The sequence below is a fragment of the Thermobia domestica genome, chromosome 3 (genome assembly GCF_964235325.1).
Source record: "Thermobia domestica chromosome 3, izTheDome1.hap1.1, whole genome shotgun sequence".
NCBI lineage: Eukaryota > Metazoa > Arthropoda > Insecta > Zygentoma > Lepismatidae > Thermobia > Thermobia domestica.
Window position 1 is genome coordinate 264,417,341 of NC_137456.1, and position 20,354 is coordinate 264,437,694.

Consider the following 20,354-nt stretch of genomic DNA (forward strand, 5'->3'; position numbering starts at 1 on the left):
CAAAGTGGTACACCAAAAAGTTCTTCGGAGAGAGATGAAGGCGCCGATAGCGTTGGGAATGAAGAAAGGGTACATCGTTCAGTACATCGCAGGAAAGCCTGATGTGTATAATCTAATTATACGAAACCATTTCATAGTGATTATTATCATGTCAGATTCTTTGAAATAGATTCTTTAACAAAATTTACTGGATGGTTGGAAGATATACCTGCCAGTGCATTTTTTAGAAAAAATCGAAGAGGAATGTGACTTAATCGACATTGACAAAACCAAGTTTCTCAAAAGTCTGCCGCATGTTTTACTACCACCCTGCTCTGTTTGGTTCAAAGCAATCAGGGGCAGGTTTCGAAATTACTTATATTTTAAGAACGCTTTGCTTTCTAATTTTGAGAACGATTTTTCATGTTGGCAAATCGAGACACCTTGGTTCGAAGCAGACGGGTTGATCCCAAATAGATAAGAATATATCTGATTTTGTGATTTCGGTATAGAAGAAGTTGAATTTAATTAATCCGTATCAACAACAATCACAAATTATAGCATCGATAGGAATACTATTATCTTTTAGGTTGCAACAAATACTGATTTCTGCACAATCCATTAATGTCTATCATTTCATAAAAATCAATCCTTGGTGCAGAGTAATAGTAATCGAAATCAAACGGATACTAACCGAAGTCAAAGTAATCATATTCCCGTACGGAATATCAAATTGCGTAGAGCTTAACCTAAATTCAGAAGACACAAAAACAGTAACTATACAGCGTTTAGAAATCAGGTAAACAAACAGTTAGTTTTCATCGAACTAGCTTTCGCAACAATTTTATAGGTGGCAAAAGTTATAAAAATAGAAATAAGAAATTGAGGTGAATATCTTATATACAGAAATGTGCTCGAGATTAAAGCGTACAATGCAACTTAACCAAACCCTTTCGTAATGTAACTTAAGCTAATGTTGTGGCGTCCGAGAAACCCATATTCAATTAATTTTTGTGTTAGTGTACTGTAAATATCATAATGATTTCTATTTATAGTTCATACTTTATTTCAATTATATATATAATACTTTATTTCAATTACAGAACTTCAATTTTTTTGATTTTCAAATGCAGCACTTTCTGATATGAATATGAATATTGCATATCAAAGTTATACTAGTTATGGCCGAATAAATAAAACTTATTATATTGTATTTTAACCCCTATAAACTTTGCTGATTCCTAATATTATAATTTTTTATTTGTATTGTTCCTGTTAGTGATATTGATCAATTATTGTTTAGTTTCATTTGGAGTATTGTTATCATTTCTTTGTAATATGCTTCTCTTATCATAATGCAATTTTCAATTCTTTTATAATCGTCTTATGATGCTCAAGTGGAAGAAATAAGTTATGTAACTTTTCAATGTACTTTTTTCATGTGTTAATGAGCTCTGAAGATAATGGTTTAAATAATTTATCTTAGGACCAAAATAATTAACAACCTGGCAGTATTTTTGAATAAGTCCTCTTCGACAATAATTTATAGAATTAAAATATAGTTAATCATTAAGTAAAAGTAAGATTATTATTAGATAAAATAAAGTTAATGTATATGTATTATAATAAATGAGGGCTATTTAGAAATTAAGGTAACTACGTATGTTAAATATGTAATGGTCCATCATTCTTTCTTAAATTGTAAGAAATTCAAGAAGTCCTCGTCGGGAGCCAATAATACAACGATATTATATATCTGTTTTGTTAATTACTTTCATTGTTATATCATGATTTTGGGCAACGGTTCTTAAAAGTGCACAGTTGATAGGAAGAAGAAAAATAATGTACAATATATATGTTGATTCGCTATAGATAATTATGAAATGTCAGTTATTGAAAACAAGGTAGATATTTGGCTCTTGTTGCTATGATAACAGAAAAATAATATAATTCATTGATTTTTAAAAGAATGAAAGTTGATTGTGGTATATTTGATGTGTCTGATTTCAGCTTAAATTTAAGGTACTTGATTCTGTTGAGTTCAATGATTCGGACTGTGGGCAATAATACGTAACAGAAAAAATAAAAATAATATAACATTACATATTTTTATATGGTTATTTCCGACAAGAACCTTGAGATTTGTTTGAATAATATTAAGCAATCTCAAAAGACTCAAACACGGAGTATACTTTGTTAAGAAGTAATGGGAAAAATTATCGTAACATTAAAATGGATATACCCGGAGTCGGAAGTATTAATGATGAAATTGGTGATAATGAAACCAGTATCGGATACATCAACAAGTGTAGCTGACCTTTAAAACAGTTAAGTCAATCTTTGCCGCAGCAAATGCAACAAATGGACACTAAAAAGGAACAAAATTTCAACAAATATATACTCAGTTTCAGCAAATGGACACTAGTTTTCTGCTAATAGATGCTAAATTTGAACAAAAGTTTCAGCAAATGGACACTAGTTAGCAGCAAATAGATATAAAATTTGTGAAAATTACAGAGGCTATGACTCAGAGAATGGATAGTAGATTTGATCAAATAACACAACATATTAACATTTAATTTACAATTTTACAAAGTGCTGTAGATGTAGTTGAGACTCAAGTTAGTGAACATAGTAACCGGATTAAAATATAACAGGATGTAATACACACTATAAAGGAAAAGATCATCGACCCTTTAATTAATCACGATTTAATCAATAACAGGGGCCATTTACCCAATGAACCTCGATTAGCAACAGAAGAAAGTGGTACGTCGGAAAGTTCTTCAGGGAAAGACAAAAATTCCTGTAGCATTGGGAATGTAGAAAGGAGACTTGCTCCCAAAGTTCACAAGACTCTGATTTTGTGATTTCTGTATACAATTAGTTGAACTTAATTATTACGTATCAACAAGAATCACGAATTACAGCATCGTTCCGGATACTACTACCTTTTAGGTTGCAAGGAATACTGATTTCTGCACAATGCATTAATTTCAATCATTTGATTATGATAGTGCAAAATTTTGAAAATGAATCCATGGTGCAAAGTAATAATAATGGAAATCAAACTGATACTAACCGAAGTAAAAGTAATCATATTCCCGTACGGAATATCAATGTGCGTGAATAATGTAACCCTAATGTAAGAAATAGTAATAGATCCAATTATACCTTTAACACTAGAACGGCGGTGATTTTGATACTCTCTAGAACGGCGGGAGTGGGTCAAAACTGACCCATTCCATTTTTATTAAATATTTGTATTCTAAACCACTAATATTTATTGCATAATAAAACGTGACTTTCATTCAATAAAACAAAGAACTTCTTTGAACTCTAGCTTAATATTTATTGATAAATGTGTTTTTGCCAATAATACAAATTTAAGAAACGCTATTTTTTATGAATATAATATTATTACAGTAATATTATTGAATGTATTTTATACAATGTCAGTTTATTATATAGTAATGTTATATATCATTCTAATTCCTAGATAAGTATTATTCTTAGATTGTTTGTTCAAGCGCATGACCTAGCTGAACTAAACTAGCCTAATCTACACACAACTAAACTTGCAGTCTTACACAGAACAAAGTTCAGTCACTCTTCTACAAGGAGAAGGGTAATACAAAAACATTGTTCACAAATTAAAACGTGACGTATTACACAAAAAATATTAAACTAATATGATTGTAATACGCATCTATGCATTTCTATAACTTTCCTCTCCCTATTTAGAATTTGTGGAAACACATAACCTGACATACCCTAAAATAGCATACACAGTCGTAAACTTGCAGTAGTTCAAACCAGAAAAAGTCAGTATATAGTGATTGTTTTATAAATAAGATTTGCTAGGTTCTAATCATGAAAGCTCTGACATGAAAAGAATGGTAAACTACCTGCTCTTTCGAACAGCTCCTTTAGAGATTCTTCTTCTTTGGTTGAAATATAATTCCCATTTAGACCTCTAAACTTTTTGGTTTCGGTAGCTTTGAAATTTCTGGTTACGCCACAGGCCAGTAGTCAAAGAATTCTTGGTAGCGCCGGAAATTGAACTCGGGATCCCTCAATCCGTATTCAGATACGTTCACCACTAGACCAGCGGAGCGGTCATATAGTGGCGATCACAGTGAGAGCTTCGGCTTTCTTCTCCCAACCCGTCTGCTATATAGGAACCTTGTCCCAACCCGTCTGGTCAGCGTGGGGGCAGTAGACCAAGTCCTCCCTCCGGGGAGAGGCCTCATCCAATAGTGGATCGAATATGGCTGTGGTTTATTTATTATTATTTATTTGTGTTATAAACGTCTTCTCATGAAACATTTCAACATAGTGACACCAACATAAAAACACACTAGATATATATTTTCACAATAGCATGCACATTTTTTGTTAAAATGATTGAAATTATTATGAATATTTTGTTACGATGTAAGACATATAATTTGTGTTTAATACTACTACTACTACTACTACTACTACTACTACTACTACTACTACTACTACTACTAATAATAATAATAATAATAATAATAATAATAATAATAATAATAATAATAATAATAATAGTCTTACCTATTTTACGACGCTTATTTGCAGAAGTATGGTTTTCTGTGCTTATTTCTTCCTCTTTCAATATTTCATCCGAATCATCATATTCGTTGTTATTCGGCAGGTACTCTTCATGTGAAGAAATATCAAGGCATTCAGCGTCAGACTCGGCCTCACTTATGTCATTGAAATTTGCAAGTATTTCATCCAGTGTCATCAGTTTCGTGCTCATAATGAGTGTTTGAAATAGCACATCAGTCCGAAAATAATGAGATTCTCCTAATCAACAGACTTTCTAATGTATTACTAACTCCAACTAAACTGACAAAAATGCTGAGAAGCTGGTCTTGAACACGAGGTGAAATGGGAGAGTGTTAGGAGAAGGAACGGTCGCAAGATAAAGACGCTAGCCAGCAGTTTTGCTACAATGCAACAAAATATCACTAACAAAAGTGTTGGGTCAAAATTGACCCACGCCGCCGTTCTAGTATAATTGTTTGTTATTTCAAAAAGCAAAGTGTGGATAAGAGTGATACTTAGTACAAATATTTCTTCAATAGAAGGAGTAAAAGTCACAAAAATTCGATCCGATTCGTAAGAAAATAGAAAAGTTGTTAAAACGTAAAGTTTGAAATGGGTCAAAAATGACCCAGCCGCCGTTCTAGTGTTAATAGAGCTGAAGTTAATTTCAGAGGAAACAGGAATAGTAAGTATTCAGCGTTTAAAAATCAGACAACTGTACATCTAATTTTCCTCGAAATAGTTTTAGTAACAATTTTATTGGTGGCAGAAATTATCAAGATAGAAATAAAAGATTCAGAGGAATATCTAATATATAGAACTGTAGTCAAGATTGTACTCTACAAAGCAACTTAACTGAAACCATTGGCAATTAACAAACTAATATTATGGCGTCTGAGAAAGACATATTCAATTGATTTCCTTGTTAGTGTACTGTAAATATGGTAATGATTTCTACCTAGGTATTTATAATTAATATTTTATTAAGAATTTCAATGTTTTGATTTTAAAATACAGCACGTTGTGATATGAATATGAATATTTCATATGAAAGTTGTGCTAATTATTTAAATATATTATATTGTATTCAAACCCATAGAAACTTTGCTGATTTTTAATATTATAATTTCTTTATTTGTATTGTTCCTGTTAATGATATTGATCAGTTATTGTTTTGTTTCGTTTTGAGTATTGTTATGATTTCTTGTTCTCTCTAATTTGCTTCAGTTATCAATATAGTAATTTTCAATTCTTTTATAATCATTTTAATGATGCACAAATGGAATACGTAAGTTACGTAATTTTTCAATGTACTTTCTTTAATATGTTAATGAGCTCCAAACATATTCAATTAAAGAATTTATCTTGGGACCAAAATAATTAACTAGCTGATCGTATTATTTTAATAAGTCCTCTTCTATGATAATTTATTGGATTAAAATATAATTAATAATTAAATAAAAGTAAGAATGTTATTGAGATAAAATGAAACTAATACTACATGTATTATAAAATATACGATTGCTATTCAGAAAGTAAGGTAACCACGTATGTAAGATATGTAACCGTCCAGGATTCTTTTTAAGATGTAACCATTTCAAGAAGTCCTCGTCGGAAGCCATTAAAAGAACAATGTTATGTATCTATTTTGTGAAATTCTTCCAATTTTATATCTTGATTTTGGGCAACGGTGATTAAAAGTGCAAATCCCGTTACTAGGACGTAGCGCTTGCACGTTTGGCCACGATGGTCGACAATAATATGTGTTTGGTTTTTGCTGCATTAATAGTATATTTCCAGAAACGGATAACGCCAACCAATCAGAACCGTGGATTTCGTTCCTACTTCCTTGAGCATTACTCTCCCTATCTATTCCTAGATATGACGCACCTTCTACACTGTATTCCTTACTGCCCCCTTCATCTACTCGGTTTGCGAGTTCCTCACTTCTTGTCTCCTTTCTATTTATAGCGTCAATGCTTATAAAAGCTATAAGAAATCTCTACGTAAATGGTGGCAAAAGCTAATCTATACATTATATATTTCATACAAGAAAAATAAGTACTATTTTCCTCTTATTTTTATGAAAAAATGTTATGAAAATACAAAAAAAAACCTTAAGCTGGGTTGGAACCCACGCAAAAAGCCAGTTTGGTCAGCTCGTTACGATGAAGGTTACGGGAAAAGACAACATCAGGAGTTTGACTTGTGCTACGTGGCGAGAAACGGATAACTACAACCAATCAGAACAATGTGTTTAGCTCTTATGACTAGCGTCGAGCGTGATTAAAATACATGCATTTGAACGAACGTTCGTTCCACAATGTTATTATAACTGCATTTCCGTAGCGCAAATTTTCAGCCGACTGACGCAAATTATTGTCCATTATAGTTTTTTGTGTGTGTTATCTATCTAAAGTTATCTGAAACATTTGCAATGCAGATACGTGAACCAAATATCATAAATATCGTTTTCTTTTTACATACAGATTTCAGATAAGGTGAAGTTATGAAAAACCAGAAACGTCTGCAGACTGTACTTCCACCATGCCTAAAGTTCTAACTCCTGGACATTTCGCATCCGCAACACTTCCTGGACATTTCACCCTCCTATTATTACCTGGTCTATTCCTTGGACAATCACCTTAGAGAACGAGAGTTGGAATCCGTAGTAGAGATGCAAAATACACTTGAGAAGATGGAAAGGTACGTACAATTCCTAAGGTTTCTTATGGTCCTCAGTCTTAGGACGTTTTCTGACACACATTTTGAAAATTGGGATGAAAATAGGAGGGTGGCTTCCCGCGAAGGGTTAGTTTCACAATGCGCTAGAAATATTGCGTCATGTCATTCCATATCTGCTGCAAATTCTCCTGCAGAACCCGGGCGTTATTCAGAAGTGGGTCCACGGGCAGAAGACGTCCTTCCATGGTGTCCCAGATGAGTTCGATGAGATTGAGGTCCGATGATCGTGAAGGCCAGGGAGGTGTTGAAAGGTCAGAGGAGTGTTCATCAAACCAGTTCGCTGCCAGTGGTCAGCTGGCGTATTGTCCTTTTGAAAGATGAAGTCGCCATCCAGATGTTCCAGCAAAGAGAATTACAGAATATGGTCACGCTGAACATCTCGGTAGTGTTTACCTATAAGGGAGCGTGTCGCACGTGTTAGGGTATTCATTTCAGTAAAATTAAACATACCAGATATGAATACCTCCACTATCGGCCTGTTGAAACGATAGATTCACTGCTTTCTGCGTTTGGTGACGCACACATTAAATTACATCGGCATGTGATTCATATGTCCTAGCAACTTTTCCCCACATTTCTATGGCCCAGTGGCTGTGTCCTATGCCCATGCTAGACCTTGTGCCCTGTGTTGTAATGTTAGAAGGAATACTCGCTTGGGCTGATGGCTTCTGTACCCCATGTAGTGAAGGTGGTTGTGGATTGAGTGGCTGCTAACACAGTATTGTTGTCCTGTATTTAATCTCTAATCGATTTCTCTCTCTGGGACCGCCTATAGGCTCTCACGATGAGGATTAGTAGGCACCTAACCCTATCATTGATACGCCCTGACTGCGGCAGTGCTTCCTTTGTGGGTGTCGTTCTACCGGAAGCTACACTCTTGATACTCTTGCCTTTGAAAATCCGAGTGACAAGGTCCCTGCCGAAATAGAACCACCCAGTCGTCTAGCCCTTACGATTTCATCATAGGCAAATGCACTCATGGAGTTCGTCTTGCATATCAAACACTGCACTAACGCGGCTATAGAGAGATGAAACTTACGGCAGCAGAACACGTGCAATGCGTTCCATTCACATGTACTATTGGCTCTTCTACAGAGCTGTTTAAGCAACTGTCATTATGTATCTAATATAACTGGTGATCGATGGAATTAATATGCCTTAGAGACAAGTAAATCGTACTATGTATGCTCCTACACTTGTGTGTTTTCTCCAGAGATAAATAATGCATCTATATATCTAGTTCTGTTATACAGAGATGTAGATGAAGAACACGTTTGAGTTGATATATATATATATATATATATATATATATATATATATATATAGATAGATAGATAGATAGATAGATAGATAGATAGAAAAATAGATAGATAGATAGATAGAGAGAGAGAGAGAGAGAGAGAGAGAGAGAGGGAGAAATAGCGTAATATTTTATAACTCATGGATTTCATATGGATCCAGAATTTCAAACTGAAATCCGATTTTCATGCGATTTCTGTCAAATGATCAAGGAAAGATGGATGATTTTTGGAACTATGTTTACTCACTTAAATTATTTCATGTTAATATCGTCTAAGAGAAACAGCAAATCCTCGCCATTTTACCTTACAGTTGGAATGAGATGCTGTGCGGCATGAAGATTTGAGTTTTCTTAGTTACATGGCAAACTTGCCAAGATCAAGAAGAAACGGGAAACCGCTCTTTTATTGGGAATTGTGCTATACAGTTCTGTGCTACGGTGTGAGTATGATCAGGACACAGTAAGAATAGAACTGAATCTGTTGTTCCTACCCTAAGGTCATTTACAAACAAATTTGCCGCATATTCTGCCTCAGACAGGAACATAATATGGTCGCTAGTGAATAAATTGGAAGAAACAAGATCGCCTCTGAGTGCGACAGTCAAATATACCGCCACGTAGGCGGGTGTTGTGGAAGATGTCCAATATCGAGTCCATAGGTCATGCAAGAAATCTCTGTCGCTAGTCGCAAAAAAAAAAAAAAACAAAAACAAACAAAAAAAAAAAATCTGTAACAATTCAACATGATATTTATGGTGTTAACACTAAAACTTAATTTGTATTCTCACTAACAATTCATTTGTATTCTGAAATTTCGCTTCAAAAATCCAAAACCTCATTCCAATTGTAATGAACCTCTGCGAATATTCCCTTTTTTATATGAGGTGTAGTTAATATTTTCCTCGATGATTTTTAACAAATAGATATATTAACATAAGTTTCCCATCCATCCTTGATTATTTGCCACAAACCGCATGAAAATCGGATTTCAGTTAGAAATTCTGGACCCAAATGAAATCCACGATTTTTAGAAAATCACCGTATATATGTTTCCTATATATCACCCTATATTTAGTAATTTCATTATTGAAGAGCACATTCAATTCCCACTCCCACGAAAGCTACGATTAATTTTTAGAACTTAGATTCTATTTAAATTAATATTTCACTTTTGTCGGTGAACATATTCAACACTATTATCTATTCCAGGCAATATGATAGGAAACTGCCCTTCCTCCCACCACTCTCCAGTACGAAGGGGAAAGCAAGCCGTTGACCTTCACAGGGAGGGAAGCTTTTCTAATAAACAGAATCGTGTACACTCTAAATTTGTACGTCAATTCACTCACACCTGATGGTGAGAAAGCACTGCTGTTTTTACCTGTGAACGCCGAATAACAAACAATTACTGTTTTTAATTTTTGTCTTTAAGAAAAGTATTTTTACTATTTATGTATTAAAGTTTTGGCTTTAGTCCTATTTATTAAATTGTATTTCTAGAAATAAGAACTAATTCGTTATAAAGTTAATTTCCATCATTGTTTCACTTAAGAATCGGGAGAGGAAGCAAACCAATCCTGTCGACATTCTGCCTTTATTTACAATTTCAAGGAAGGTAACCTTCTGGCTGTCTGAGTATCGAGTGCACAGACTATCGACCTGTACAAATATTGTATGAATTTAGCGTGTGTGGTAAATATATTATATATAGTGTCGTGTGAAATTAGTGCATATTAAATTGTATTTTGTATCCATTTTTTTGTATAGTTTGTATTATCTGAAACAAATTTTAGTGCATATTAAATTGTAAATAATTGCGTATTTGTGCTTTGTGAAGCGACAATTCATGAAGCTTGCAGTAGTTCTGCGATAAAACATGAGCCCGGGAAAGCGTTACGAAATGGTGAGAAGCGTTGCATTTGAATATCTTCCATGCTTTAAGAGAACAACACCCTAATTTAACTGTTGAAGAATACGCCAACATGACTGGAGAACAGGCAAGTGTAGGAAAGGCAAGTGTTTATAGAAGTAGGCGGGAGGCTAAATTTAATGAAAATAAATTAAGAAGTCCCAAAAATACTTGTACAAGTATTTCCCCTCTCGGAAAACCATGACCACTTTACGAAATCGGCAATTCGATCAAAGTTATATCAGGTCTTTTACCATAATGAATTGCCAACGTTAAATAAAATTCTGATAGCTCTAGATACCGATGATCAACTGTCCTGCTTTTCTCACTCAACTCTCCACAGACTGTTGAAAATAATGAAATTCAAGTATGTATAGCACTCATTAATTGCATTGTCCTCCAGACAAGAGTTCTGTGAGAACTAAAAACTTTTGTTGGTCCTGGTGGGTCCGTAGTAAAGCGTTCACCTCTGGGGCATAAGGCCTTGGTTCAATACCAGCTCGTGCTTAGTGGGCTTTATGATAAACAAGCACTGTTTTTACAGATTTTCTCGGAGTTTTCCTATTTCCTCCTACTTTTTTCTTTCCATTGTTTCATTCATTCTCGTCATCACAGTCTCCTTTAGCCTACCCGGCATAACTGCGATACGTCAAACTCAAAGATTTAACTTTATTTCCAAACTTCTGTTACTCTCCCTCCCCCTCAACGGTCATGAGGACTGTTGACAACTCCGTTTTTAAAATAGTCAAGTAACAATTCAAAAGTCAATTTCCTCTATTACACTAGTTAACAAAGGTTTTGTTACATAAAAGGAAATACCTGTTCTTAAAGGAACTTTTTGCGCTGAATTCGAATATGCACTCGGTTTTTCTCCATCACGTACGATTTTCCCGTAACAGAGGGATTTTCGGGAAATTCCCTCAAAAATTTCCCTTTTCGTTTATTTTACACCCCAAGATCTTGTCCCCTTGCATATACTAACATAGAAATTATACCTAAGTATACTTTGATTCATATTTAACAAACCCTCCAAGTTTCGTAATAATCGCTTTATTCTTTCTAGAGAAATAAATATGTTTGTATGTATACTGTGTGTACTGTTTATTGCACCTTATAGTAATACTTTCAGATCTCTTAAGTTAAGGTAAAACGTTTTGCTTTATTACCACAAACACATATGTAAAATATAACACAATATAATTTACAAGTGTGACAATTTACAATAAACAATAATACAAATGTACCAAAAGGTCATGAAAAGACAATCAAAACTATCACAATATATGAAACTTCCATTGGGTTACAAAAACGTACACTACTTCCTTGTTTTGTAAGAAATGTTGCATTCTCTAACAAGACCCCAACAATAGTCCCCCATCATTGAAGGATCCCATCGTCCCTGGTACCTTTTCTCCATTGCCATTATATCTTGGTGGAATCTTTCCCCCTGTTCGTCGCTGAGAGCACCTAGGTTAGCAGGAAAGAAGCTGAGGTGGGAGTGCAAAAAGTGGATTTTTAAAGACATCCTACAACCCAACTCTTTGTATTTCTGTATCATGTCCTGTACGATTTCGGTGTAACTCTCAGCTTTGTTATTGCCCAGAAAGTTGCGCAAAACACACTTAAATGCTGTCCAGGCAGCTAGCTCAGCACTGTTTAACTTGCTGTCAAAGCTATCATCAAGCATTAATTTCCTAATTTAGGGACCAATAAACACTCCCGCTGAAATCTTAGCATCACTCAGGTTAGGGAACTTATCTCGCAAATACTTGAAACCTTCACCAGATGTGTCCATGGCTTTGACAAAGTTTTTCATAAGTCCTAACTTGATATGAAGTGGCGGTAGTAATATCTTATTAGGATCTACCAAAGGAGCGTATTTGACGTTGCATTCTCCAGGTACGTAATTCACTCTAGGTTCCCATTCCTTCACTTCATAATGTTTGTCATCAGCTTGGCTATCCCATAAACATAAAAAACATTGGTACTTCGTCTAACCGCACTGCAGTCCTAATAAAATACCAACTACCTTGAGATCACAACATATTTGCCAACAATGGTCCTTGTAATTTATAAGATTTAGCAAAGTTGACATGGTGTCATAGGATTCCTTAATCTTCACTGAGTGCGCAAGTGGTATAGAAGGTTTTTTATTTCCATTATGTAAAAGGACAGCTTTAAGGCTGACCTTTGACGCGTCGATAAATAACCTCCATTCTTCTGGAACGTAAGGAATTCCTAGCTCCGCCATCAACCCATTTATATCCGTACATACGCACACATTATATTGCATTGAGAAATATCTTGAAAATTGAACATGCCTTTTCCTGTACACTGATATGTTCGTTTCTGCATTCAATAAGTTCCACTGCTGGAGCCTTGATCCCAGAAGTTCCGCCTCTTGTTTTGTCAGGTGCAAATCACGGACTAGGTCATTAAGTTCACATTGCCGGATGAAATGTGGCTCGCGAACACAGTCAGGGATGAACGTTGGATCCTTGGATGTACATGTTGATGTCGATGGTTCATCAAGGTCACGATCATCATCAGTGTCTTTTGGCCATATCTCTTCCCAGTTGGTAGGGGGCTCGGGAAGTGGAAGTTCATCCCCGTGCGGAATAGGTCTAATTGCGGATTTAACGTTGGGATAACTTATTGTGTATTTGCTTTTTTTAGAATGTCCCTTAACTACTGTGAGACAAAAATAACAATCATCCAGATGGTTGGTGGGTTCTCTCCACACCATTGGTACAGCAAATTTCATGAACCTCCGTTTCCCTTTGGCCCATGCAAGTAAAGTGACGTAGCACGACGCACAAATTATGTTTGATAACATAACATAACATTTGATAACAAATATTGATTACCATTTCATGAACAAAACGAAAAAACTTGGAGAATTGTATATATGTGTATTAAGATATACTGTACGTTTAAAAAAAATATACGATGGAAGTACATTCTATTTTTATACACGTTTCTAATTTACAGAGAGCAATACAAGTGTGTTGTTGACTATTGTAAATATTCATTTTTATGTCTGTGTTTGTAGTAATAAAGCAAATCGTTTTTACACCAACTCAGGAGATCTGAAAGCATTACTATCAGGTGCAATAAACAGTGCACACAGTATACATACAAATATATTTATTTCTCTAGAAAGAACAAAGCGATTTTTACGAAACTTTTAGGGTTTATTAAATATAAATCAAGGTATACTTAAGTATAATTTCTATGTTACTATATGTAAGGGGACAGGAGCTAGGGGAATAAAATATCTGAAAAAGGGAAATTTTTGAGGGAATTTTCCGAAAATCCCTCTGTTACGGGAAAACTGTACGTGATGGAGAGAAACCGAGTGCATATTCGAATTCAGCGCAAAAAGTTCCTTTAAGATCAGGTGATTTTTCTTATGTAACAAACAAAAAGTTTAAATTTGTTAACTAGTGTTATCAATTGGCTAAACTCAAGGCCAACGAAAGGGCCAGGTGGGGATTGCAACCGCACCGCACAAGGCACCACAGTTTAGGGAATTTTAGGGTCGTTAAATTCACCATGATGGTTAAGCTCCAATATTATAATTTTGCTTGAAACGGCAGACTCAGAAGTCCACCAAAAAATTTTCCGCCTTAATAAACTCAGAAGACTTAAATGTTGATGAATCTTGTATGTATAATGCTTTACCGTAAATTTATCGCCGCGTATTAATAAACAACAAACAAAAAAAGGTACTTTGTCACCATCACATCAGGTGCACGTATGAAGTGAAAAACGTAGGAAAATGATTTCGTTGAAAAATAATCAATAGAAACCAGGACACTCGCCTAAGTTGAGGCGCTCGGGGCGAAACGCATTTATTTACTATTGTCAGTGTGTATACATATGGTTATTTTTCTTCTGGTTCTTTTTAATGTAAGAGCACATGTATATAAGAGAGGAAACAAGAAGTGTTTTATTATTATTATTATTATTATTATTATTATTATTATTATTATTATTATTATTATTATTATTATTATTATTATTATTATTATTATTTCAGGTTCTATTGTTACTATCTTAACGCAGTGATAATTTACCCATACATATTGTACTTGGTTTCCGATTTTATATTATAAAATTAATGTATCAAAGCAGTAAATACCAATTCAATTACCAACCCTGACATCCCTTGCCATTCCAACATTATGTCATAACTCCGACTGCCAAAACAGAAGGAAAATAAACAATACAACTGTTCAATAAAATTCCCATTAAAATGACACATGTGCCACTTACTCACTAATGCAGGTAAATGTACAGGTAATTAAGTGTTTTAAATACGCAGTGTTGTTATGAAAGTTGTAATTTCTTATTTAGGCCTAGACATATTTAGATACACTCTATACCTCTGTTTGCGGGGGCTGATGGTGGAAGATGGAACATCAACATTCACCTGTACTTGAACCTGGTGGGGAAAAAAAACTTCTTTTCTTTTTCCTATCAGCATATGTGAGACAGAGAATAACTTCATTAGTGTCGATGTACGCAATACAGTTGCCTACAGTATTCTTGGCTTTCGAAATTTATCAGTATATCTACAATTTTCTCAGCAAAGCAGAAAACTGGAGTTTTGAATATGATGTAAATCGTTATTCATATAATTTTCATTTTCTAGTATTCTTCATAAGAAATTTGAACTGATGCGAAGGTAATTTATCAAATAGAAGTGATTATCTGAGAGAGCATGGTAACATATGGTGATCACCAAAGTAAAAGGTGCTATGGACGTAAGGGAGAGGAGCTAGATGCAATGCAACTTCAAAAATCAAACAGAACATATAATATGAAATATTGAAATTGAAACTCAATATCTTCAAAATCGGCAGAGCAAACAGAAAGAAATATTAGGATCTGAATAAGGACAATTGGTAGTAAAGAAATGCATAAGTAGTAAAGAAATGCATAATCCGTGAAGAAGTTTGCCAAATTACCAAAAAGTGATTTGTTAAAAATTACACTATATGTAACGTATTAAAATAAGTACCGGTAAGAACGGACAATATAGTAAAGTTTGGCTACTCAGTGTTTCACACTGTGGAATTATATCAAATTGAATCGAAGGAATGACTGTCCAAGTAAAATCTTGTATATCTGCGATAGATTGCAACTTCGCCGTCTGTGCTTTCCATACATTGTGTAGCCTTACTATTCTAAGGCAATCATAACCTAAGCTCTGAGAGATTTAACATCGTGTAAGTTGACGACAGTGTTGCGAATTGTCATCGTAACAAGAATCAAAGCGTAACTAACAACTAACAAGAAACAAGAAAAACTTAATTTCCGTTAACGTTATTATCATAGTAATGAATAGTTTTCTTTTCCACCTTATTCATCCAATCCGTCCTTGTGACAAGATTGCTACAGAAATAAAGGGGTAATTACATGGAACAACTGGTCCACTTTCTCCCCATCGCAGCAGTTAATGAGTTTCCGTAGAATTGAGAGCGAGAATGGTGGTGACTGTTTATATGGCTCTTCTGTAGTACAAGAACAACGATCATTTATTTGGAATTTCAAGGTGAAATTTGTAGAATTCCTAATGGTATCTACAGGAAAGTTGCTGACGGCCGAAAAAAATATAATGGCTGATGTAGAAACTGAATAATTGGAAGGTAACTTACACGGTCCACCTATGTTTATCTTTTCTTAGAAGACTTTTCTAAACCAATATGTGAAGGGGAGAATAGGCTTAGACATACAAAAATACATTTGGAATCACAAGGTTGTCTCCAGGTTAACAGGGCAGTGTTATTACTTTTTATATCTACTCATTGTTGTGACAGTTTTTCTTTTGTCAGGTTGTTTTGATTTTTTGTGCTATCATTACAGTGCATTGGTGTGGATATCGTGCTGTAATCGTTGTTATTCTCATTCATCAATGGAACATAGTTTATATTCATATTATTGATATAGACCTAACATATATTTAGTATATGTGTAGGTGTGTGTGTGTGTTTTTTTTAAACACAACAACTAAAGTGCGGAAAGCGGATGACCTTGACAAGTCAGGCACGGGAGTATTTGATTAATATTAGATAATATTTCAAAGGAGAACATGACAACGACGGTCCTTTATTATCATTGAATAAAGTGATTGAAAGAGAAGATTCTGCTTCACACATTCACCCTGCAGCTCTGAAAAGAACCACAAAAGAAAAGTGTCCGAAACAACGCCGTAACTTAAATTCTTTTCTGGGTTGCAAGCATTAATATTTGGGCCCTCTAGAAAAACATCGTTTCTGTCTCCCACAAATTTCGAAAATGGGCCCCTTCTTTCCACCTTTTGTTATTCTGTGGACTCCCAGAGCCTGTGGGTCCTCCCGCAGGGCAAGGTCTGCGGGGCCATTAATTACGAATCTGGGCCCGTTCATACATAACAAATTAATAAAGGGGAGAATATTGATAAATCTCAAAGTCGTACGAATAAATATTATATTTAGGGCCCCTAATAATAAAAGGCATTTTAGTCACATATGCCCATGACTTATTTTTGTTTTATTTACTTTATGTGAGCTATTCTGTTTATATAATATAGTGAACTTGTTTCACGCTTCATTTATAATTTCATGTTCGTATCGTATATGGAGTAAAAATTGTCTTACGTTGGGCCGTCTCGAACTGCGTGGAGCTTCCCTGAGGGGGCAGTTGCCCCTTAATCCCCCAGAAGTTACGACTACCGGAAGGATTAACTACACCAAGAAAAAGAGCATAATAATAGAGAAAAAAGCGCATAATTTCTATAGTAAACGGCATTAAACTGTCGACAATTGAAAGCCATTCTCTAGCGTAAGTAGATTTCAATACATAAAGAAAGATATAACATTACGTTACTCATGCAGAATCGTTCTGACGAGTATTTGGAGCCATACTGAAATGTTCGACTAACATGTTTTCTGCAGAAGTCAGGACTTTAGATAACGCTACTCGTACGTCGAAATGACTCTGCATAAGACACTATGTGTTCAGACGTAGCGATTGTTTTCTTTATAATTTTGTAAACAACCCTAACTCAGAATTTTATTTTTGTTTCTTTTGACTAATATTTTGGTGTGGCACAAAGTTTCAGATAATATTTTTGGTGTCATACATAGCTGAATCTTTTATTACAAAAATACTCCTTATTATATTGTATTTTTACAAAAAGTAAATGTGGCAACCGCCCTAGATCCTACGTGAGAGTTATCATAGCTCTTGTTAGTGCACTCTCAATCTAGAGGGTACGAAATATGCAATATACTGACATACTGCTATTTGAAATACTTCTACTTGGTAATAGGTTTACAACATTGTGATTCGGTGACATCGTAGTTTGGCTGGCATATACTCCTATTCATATGACTGATTACTCCAAAACGAAAGTCATACCTAATTCCGTAAATATTGTAATAAAATTACGGAGTTTTACAAATATCTTACAGAATATGTAAAAATAATTTGTCTTTCCACCTGGCAACATTGGTTAAGATAGCTGTGTTTCAAATTATTAGAAAAAAGACACCAACAACATTCATTTTTTAAAAAAAATATATTAAAAATTACGAGATTATAAGGATTTAAAAGATAATTTATTTTTTACTGGTAATTGTTTTGTAAAGTTATGATGGTAGTCAACTTTCCAGTATTATACACAAATGTAATGACATAATAATAAAATTAAAGGAAATCTGTTTTACATATCATGTAAAACTTTTGATTTTGTACTTTAAATTACAACATTAAAATCTATAGTTGAAAATGTAGTTGCCAAACATACTACCATGTAATATGGTGGTCTTTGTACTATAAGACTAGCCAACACAACTAATTATAACAACTAGATAAAACTTAAATATTTATTTCTTATTAAAACTAGTGTACTTTTAATTTTAAACTCTGATAAAAGTCTTCAAGCTTCAATACCGATTGGGTGGAGTCTTGCTAGTCTTCCGGAGTATCGTATTCTACCGGAGCGTCTTCTTGTTCCGGTATGCCATATTGTATCTGAACAGCGTTTTCTTGTGATTGTATTTGTTCACCAGCTCTATTTGATGTCCCCGGTGATATAAGTTCCTTATAGTAACTAATTACAACCATGGGCATATACACAAATAAAGCTGAAAAATTAAGAAAATTATAAATGATTAGTACAAATATTTTAATACGACATAAGGAATATAATATCGAGAGTTTACTTTGAAACGCCATTCATGAAGACCTATCTAGAAGTAGTATCAAATATATATTATATCTAAAAGTTCAAGAATATATGTATAAAAATTACAAGACTAAACCATGTCCAACTCGTTTGCACCATGTTGCAATATGTTGCTAAACACAGAACAAATGGGCAGAACGAGTAATTTATCGTAATGTATCAACAGATGAACATAATTTAAAAAACTTTCTAATACTATCCAGTTAGAAATGCTGTAACATCAACATTTCTTGAAAAGCTCTTAAAAGTTCTTTTGCAAGTTACTAATTGCATAATTTTCTTTATTACTAACACCACTTGCTCTTTCAGTTTCTATTCATAATATCCTGAAGTTAAATTAAAAGTATGAGCAGGTACACTTATACACGCACACACACACACACACACACACACACACATATATATATATATATATATATATATATATATATATATATATATATATATATATATATATATATATATATATCTTCACGCCATTGTCAAGGCTCTATATTTGTATTTCACATTTAAAATTGCAACCGGATGTTTCTGGCTACCGTATACGGTTGTGCGATCATCACCCTCGTTCTTCGCGCGCACAGTCATTCGAAGAACTGAAAACGTACTTTGTACACAATCAGTTTATAGTTGTGAACTCGGAAAGCCAGGTACTTCTGCTTGTCACGGTCAAACAGTGGGAGAAAAAAGTATGTGTAGAACGTTTAGAGGATGCAAAATGACTGATACTTGTATGAAACATATTCATTTGTAGTTCGTGCAAATTCCGCCTGTAGCGCTACTGTGGCACAACCTATTTTGTAACTCTATAACTCTTGTATACCGCTTGTAGGCCTATTGGCGTATGTGACGACCTAAACTACGTTGTAAGCTCTGACTGCGACAAGGCACGGCTGTGCTGCTTTTGGTTTTCTTTTTTCTCCTTTGTCACTTGTGAGACGCCAAACATGTTCTTTCTGCTTGTTGCACGCGCAGAACGTGTTCCATCGGAGCGAAGTATTTAAGAAGTTGACTACATATTCTTGTTTACGATAGAAATATGATAAGTATTTTGAATTACAATACAGTTTTAAATTAGTTAACTGTTGAAAAAATACGAAAATAAAGATGGATTTGTAAAAGTATATTAGTCGAAGACGTAGCAACTGACAGTGTTGATTACATATTTTCTCGTGGAAGAATTTCATTACACTAGAGATGAAAAGCGGACGTCTTTTTTCACAACCTCCTTTTCAGACTCAATGGGAAATGGTCCAAATCGTTTGTACAGAAATGTCCAGGCCCAATTTTTGTTTGTGCAAAATTAGGGGCGACGCCAGACGAAAACAAAGTGGGGGCTGCGTAAATTGTAGCACCACACCATGTACAATTCAATCACAAATTCTTGTAATCGTTTGTACACCGCTGTACAGAGATGTGCAGGCAACATTTTTGTTTGTACACAATTAGGGGCACCGCCAGAACGAAAACAATGTGGAGAGCTGTCTAAATGGTAGCCCTCCGACCATGTCCAATTCAACCACAAACTGTCGCACTTGTTTGTACGTCTTTGTACATAAATGTGCAGCTGAAATTTTCCTTTCCACATAAATGGGGCGCCGCCGAAA

The 20,354-nt window shown here is 34.5% G+C and overlaps 1 protein-coding gene across 4 annotated transcripts in view; it reads right to left on the minus strand.

The window, feature by feature from the left end:
- Positions 1–18,107: 18,107 nt before the first annotated feature.
- Positions 18,108–20,354, minus strand: part of LOC145681636 (uncharacterized) — a 421,555-nt gene continuing 419,308 nt past the window's right edge. For all 4 annotated transcript variants that reach the window (XR_014130843.1, XR_014130844.1, XM_081753252.1 and 1 more), the window contains one exon: positions 18,108–18,646. Coding sequence is in view for 2 of the 4 variants with exons in the window: in XM_081753252.1 (XP_081609378.1) it covers positions 18,471–18,646 (176 nt within the window). In the remaining 2 variants the exon portion in view is untranslated. The remainder of the gene's footprint in view (positions 18,647–20,354) is intronic.